Source organism: Cinclus cinclus, chromosome 4 (genome assembly GCF_963662255.1).
Source record: "Cinclus cinclus chromosome 4, bCinCin1.1, whole genome shotgun sequence".
Classification (NCBI taxonomy): Eukaryota; Metazoa; Chordata; class Aves; order Passeriformes; family Cinclidae; genus Cinclus; species Cinclus cinclus.
Genome location: NC_085049.1, coordinates 49379569 through 49385568, shown reverse-complemented (window position 1 = coordinate 49385568; position 6000 = coordinate 49379569). Strand labels below are relative to the sequence as shown.

General features: G+C 44.7%; 1 protein-coding gene across 4 annotated transcripts in view; it reads left to right on the top strand.

The window, feature by feature from the left end:
* The first annotated feature begins 4445 nt into the window (after positions 1-4445).
* The window catches only part of PPP1R12A (protein phosphatase 1 regulatory subunit 12A), a 113167-nt gene continuing 111612 nt past the window's right edge, over positions 4446-6000 (top strand). For all 4 annotated transcript variants that reach the window (XM_062492053.1, XM_062492052.1, XM_062492051.1 and 1 more), the window contains exon 1: positions 4446-4756. In XM_062492053.1, the coding sequence (XP_062348037.1) occupies positions 4520-4756 (237 nt within the window). In that variant the 5' untranslated portion in view covers positions 4446-4519. The remainder of the gene's footprint in view (positions 4757-6000) is intronic.

Sequence of the window (6000 nt, the reverse complement as noted above, 5' to 3'; positions counted from 1 at the left end):
TATGGTAGTTTTAGTTTTGGTTTATGTGACTCAGGATTATGCAGCATCGAAAAGTAACCCACCTTGAAATGTGGGGTTTCTGTACAAGAATCTTACTCAGAACTGACTAAAGAGCAAGAAGTCTGCTTCTTATGTAGTTTATTGAAAAATTTTATAGCAATTAGTGCATAGTCCTCTTATGTCTTTTTTTCTGGATAAGGATTGTACCAGAAATTTCACTATTATGTGTGTGGGTATGTCACACAAACAGGGTAGAGAATACACCAGATTTAAAAATAGAAATGACGATGACTATCAAGCAAAATATGAAAGAAATGCCTTATTCTTATGATAAGTATCTCTGTTATGGTGTTTTACTTTGAAAAGATACTTTAATATTTTGTTATCCTTTCTCTCATTTTGCCATCCATGATTCCTTATAAGAATCTATTAAAGGTATTAGAAAGTTTTTGTGTCTACATATATATGCAATATTTGTCACTATCCTTCAAATTACCCTTTTTTCCCCAGAGCCAGAATTGATGACATTAACTTTGATATATTAATTTTTTTTTTCCATGGAGAGAGAAAAATGTTAAGACAAAAATTTTAGAAGCCACACTGGGTGTAATGTTGTTCAAAATGAGAGACAAGGCAGCAATTATCCAGTTGGAGGTCAGAATAAAATTCTACATCCCAAAAGATGATGATTTTGAGTTGTGCAAAAGCTTCATCTGTGAACTGTTGTCTAGAAGCCTGTGTGAAATAGCCTTGAACAATGGTTGTAATGCTTTTTTTTAAAAAAAAATGGAAAACCAGAAACCAGAAAGCACACTGATAGCAATCTCATTGCTAAATCATTGTATTGATCACTTGAAGCCTGTCGTGAAATTAACTGGAAATAGGTATACCTGTCGATGCTATCTCTGTAAAATGTTTACACGGTTACCTCTACAGGAAAGCAGTCCTACTGAATTAAGTGCTAATATTTGTATGCAGAAAATTACATACTTCATCACCTTTAGTGCTGTGTACATACATGCAAAAAAACAAAGGATTTAACAGCACACATAGTGTGTTGGGTAGTTCAGTAGCAATACATAAAAAAACCTGATAAAACTAGGTCTTGGTGTGTCCTTAAGTTGCACTCATAATGTAGTTCAAATGGTTAAGTGTCTCTTGTAAGCATACGATGATCATTGTAAACACACATGCACACTTATGCAGTTATCTAATTCACTCCTGTGATACTCTCTTGCAGTAGTGACTCTTTTAGGATTAATTTTATACTAATTTTTAATACGATCTTCAAAGACAGCTTTAATATATGTTTACTCTAACCCTCTGCACAAGGGAATTTAACACTCCATTGTTAGACAGATGATGGGAAAAGAATTTCCTATTTCTACAGAAATTATTATTGGTATTTACATATGTTTATCTCAATTAGTACACAATTAGAAGCTGTAGACAGTCTCATCTCTCAGCTACACTGATTTTACAATGAAATGGAATTACATTAGATGTGGTAGAATGGCATTAAGATGGGGTAAACAATATAGCCCAATAAGCCTTTGCTATTGAAATTACAAACAATTATGGGAGATACTAGATAGGAAAAAATAGGAGTGAAAAATATTATTATTAGTATTATTTTTCCCTCTTGAAGTGTGAACACTTGTGGGGATTAACTAGTTTACATGAATGACAGCTCCACTTTTTGCTTAAGGAAGACTGTATGCTTTGCTAGATTCAAGAACTACATATAATTTCCAGCAGAGCACACACCTATCTCCAAAATACCTTTATATTCAATATACATGGAATATCTAAGTTTCAGCTGACTGTACAAAAGAATTATATCTTGCCTGTAGTGTCTGCAAAACCCCTCAAACATAACATAACTCCCAACCATGAGGTGAAATCCATAAAAATTAAAAAGTCAAGGAAAATAATGTCAAGAATGTGGAACATACAAATAGCTGCAGTGTATGGAAAAATATTTGCTGGAGTTCTCTGAAAAGCTGGAGCTGAATCAGTGAAAAGTCTTTCCTGGAATGAAGAATCAAAGGCAAGTATGAGATCTGGTTTTTAAAACCAGACTAACTGTGTGATACTTAAGAAAAAATTGCGCTGTAGAACCTCTGCATTTCACTAACAAGCCAAGAAGAGCAAGTTGGGGTTAAAAGAGGATCTATGACCAGGAAAAAAAAAAAAAAAAGCCAACCAGGAAAATTGAAATCAAGGGGAGGTGACTGGAGCTCTGATGAAAACTTAGAAACATGCTCCATGACATTGAAATTCCTGAGAGAGTGCATTTCAAACATGTGCCTATCGATTTGCCTAGAATTACTCTGGTGCTAATAAAGAGTTCTATTTAAATATTTTTGTTGAAATCAAACATTCTTCAGATATGAAGTTTCTTGAAGAGTCAGTTTTTCAGACAGCCAACTGAGAAAGGAAGAGCATGACGGGAAGGTGACTTGTAAAATATCTGAGACATCTGGGGCAGGAGAATGCAACTTTTATCTTGCATTACCTTTTTCTGCGTTACAGTTTTCAAGTCCTTAGGAAATGGCACTGGGTTGACAGTCTGTCCCCAAGGGAATTTACCCACAACGACAAGACCACAGCAGGAGGCTGGAGCCTGTACAAACTCCCTTAGACATGAGTCAGGTGATGCAGTCAAACTCCTGGCTGGTAACTGTCCCTGCCATGCTGATGGTACCAGTGCTATGCCAAAGCACAACTAAATCACTCGTGTGAGTAATAAACAATGCAAAGACTGGTTTTGAATTGTACTCTGCAGTCAGCCATATTTTCAAACCCAGGAGTCTAAAATGTACCCCTGGATAGTCACACAGGCTGCCAACAGGAAGGTATAAATTAGGTGGCAGGTAATCTTTCATCCACCTACTTAGACTGCAAATCTTTCTCTGGCAAATCTTTCTTCTTGACTACCAGATGTTGTCTTTTGTTCTCAATCACATTACGCCTGCAAACTGTCAGTGCATGTATCTCATGCACTGCTGTATGAGTAAGTCTGATGGATATTATGCAAATATCTCCAGATGAAAATCTGTTCTGAAAGACATTAAGAAGAGCACAGTGCTGCAGGTACCTTGCAACTACTACTTCTTGTGAAATGTCATTGACATCTTTATCAATAAAAATGGAAATAAGAGCCTGAGTTGGCTGCAAGACTTCCCACTGTAAGAAGGAGACATTATAAAAAGCACATATCATGCAAAATTTGAAGTGTATGAGGTTTGGTCTCTCAAACTATACCTTGTTTCCTATGATTAGTTGAAAATAAAACTTACTTTTCAGTAAATTCAAAACCACATTTTATCCCCAGAGATTATTCATTTTAAAGCAAAATACATATTGCTTTTAGCTAAAGAAAACATGATGTGCATAGAAAAAACTTTATTATCTGTAATAGCTTGGTTCCTAGAAGTTGCAACTCTGAACAAAATCATTTTAGTCTTTGTATCTTCAAACGCTGTGTGGTTTGTAACTACTTGTTTTCTCCCAAGAGCAAGGATGGCTGCACTACCCCAGGTTTTGACAACATGGAAGCAAACTGTAAATGAAATGGACAATAAGCACAGGACTTTGTCCACTGCCATGTAGAATGATAGAATAATAGAATGCAATGGGGTTGGAATGGATTTTTTAAAAATCATCTAATCCTAATCCCCTTCCATGGGCAGCGGCACCTTCCCACTAGACCAGGTTGGTCAAGGCTTTACCAAACTGGCTTTGATCACTGCTGGGGCTGGGGCATCCACAACCTCCATGGGCAACCTGTTCCACTGTCTCACCACACTCACAATAAAGAATTTTTTACAAAAACATCTAGTCTGATTTGTACCCATTACTCCTGGTTCTATCACTCCAGTTCCAGACCAGGAGACCCTCTCCAGCTTCCCTGGAGGTCTCCTAAAGTGTAGAAGTGAATGGGAACTGATGCTTTTGTACATCAAGCTGGTCTGAGTTGATCACGTCTAACCTTCCAAAAGAAGGGAGCCTCAAGCAAGTTGTTCCATTTATTTCCTTTTTTCCCGTAAAGCGGCTGCATGTGCCCCGTTTGCCAATGCAGGCAGAAACACCGATGTCGCCGCAGGTGACAAGAGGTCGCAGGACTCTAGCAAAGACTTTAGCAAAGCTGCCCGACGGAGGTGGAGCTGCACTTGCACTCGAATTTACACTCGCATTTACGGTCCCGGTCGCGGTCCCGGTCGCGGTCCCGGTCGCGGTCCCGGTCGCGGTCCCGGTCGCGGTCCCGGTCGCGGTCCCGGTCGCGGTCCCGGTCGCGGTCCCGGTCCCGCCCAGCCCCGCCGCGGCACTCTCGCGGGATTATGCTAACGAGCCCGTAACGACACCGCCCCGCCCCGCCCCGCCTCTCCGCCCCCCGCCCGCCCCGCGCCCTCCCTGGGCGGGTGAGCGCGCGCGGCCGCGGTGCGCTGTGGGATAGTGGCGGTATAAAGTGTACGCTCGGCGCGGCCGTGGCTGAGGGGGCCGGCGCGAGCGGGGCATGAAGATGGCGGACGCCAAGCAGAAGCGGAACGAGCAGCTGAAGCGCTGGATCGGCTCTGAGACCGACCTGGAGCCGCCCGTGGTCAAGCGCAAGAAGACCAAGGTGAAGTTCGACGACGGCGCCGTCTTCTTGGCCGCCTGCTCCAGCGGAGACACCGAGGAGGTGCTGCGACTGCTGGAGCGGGGCGCCGACATCAACTACGCCAATGTGGACGGGCTCACCGCTCTCCACCAGGTTGGTGCTGGGCCGATCGAGGGATCCCTGGCCGGACTGGGGGGCGAGGCCGGCCTAGAGGCCCCCCCACTCCCCGGAGGTGGAGGAGGAAGGGGCCGAAGGCGGCTGCGCTCCCTCCGCTGGGGGGTGTCGGGGCGGGGAGGTGGCGGCAGGGTCAGCCTGGGATCGGCCGCGGGCCGAGCCCCGGGCCGGCGGGGCAGCAGGGGCGGGAGGCTGCGCCCCCTCCCCGCGGGCAGGGCGTCGGAAGGGGCGGATGGGCCTCTCCTCCGGCGGGAAGGAGGTGCTGCTGACCCTCTTTCTTTTTTCCCCTCTTGTCAGCGCCTCCTTCGGAGGGCCGAGGGGAGCGGGCCCTGCCCCATGTGGGCTAAAGGGGCCGGAGGCAGGTGTCCCCCGGCGTGGGAGGGTGACCGCAGGTGAGAGAAGCGGTCTGGCCTCGGGGGGCGCTTCCGCCACTGCCCCTTGCCCGGGATCCCGGTAGTAGTTCCCTGCTTCCCTCGTCTTCCCGGTTCCGCAATAGTTGAGCCGATTAAAGCCCGCTCGTGTGTGCGGGCGGCCGCGTTGAGAGACGGATCATTTATTTCTCTCTGGTTTCTAGGGGAAACCGGTGTTCTGTTCATTATATAGAAACGCGTTATCAGTAAGGGGCGGCTTGTTTTCGTTACCGATGGCTCCCGCCGCAGTGTGAAAGCTGAACTTCAAGGGGAGCAGAGGTCTTAAATTTTTTTCCGTGCGTTGGAAAATAGTAAAAAACCCAATCCATATCGCTTTATTCTGGTGTGGGTATGTGGGAGGCGGATTGGTGCCGAGAGAGGTAACTTTCACTTAGACGGGGGGGGGGGGGGGGGGGGGGGAATGGACGGGAAACTGGCTGTGAAGTTTCCTCAAAATGGATGCTTTGTGCATGTTGAACTTCATAGCAGTCTGATTGGAATCTCAAAACGTTAGCCAAATAAGGAAAGGCTGTGGCAATCCGGAGATAATGCGGGTTTGCCTGAATAGTTTTTTTTCTCTAGAAGTCAAATAGCTTCCGCACAGTATTAGATTCGCTAAATATCTGGAAAGCAAAGAAATACTTTTGACGGGCTAGCTTCTCGTTCTGTTCTTAAGTTTAAAAGTTGTTCAGTAGTTTACAAAAGCATCTTAATGGTTATGTGCTGTAGGTTGATTAAGTAGAAATCTTCCCAAAATGGTTAGGTGGGGTGGTTTCTTACATTAAAAAAAATGAGATGGCTCCATCCTATATA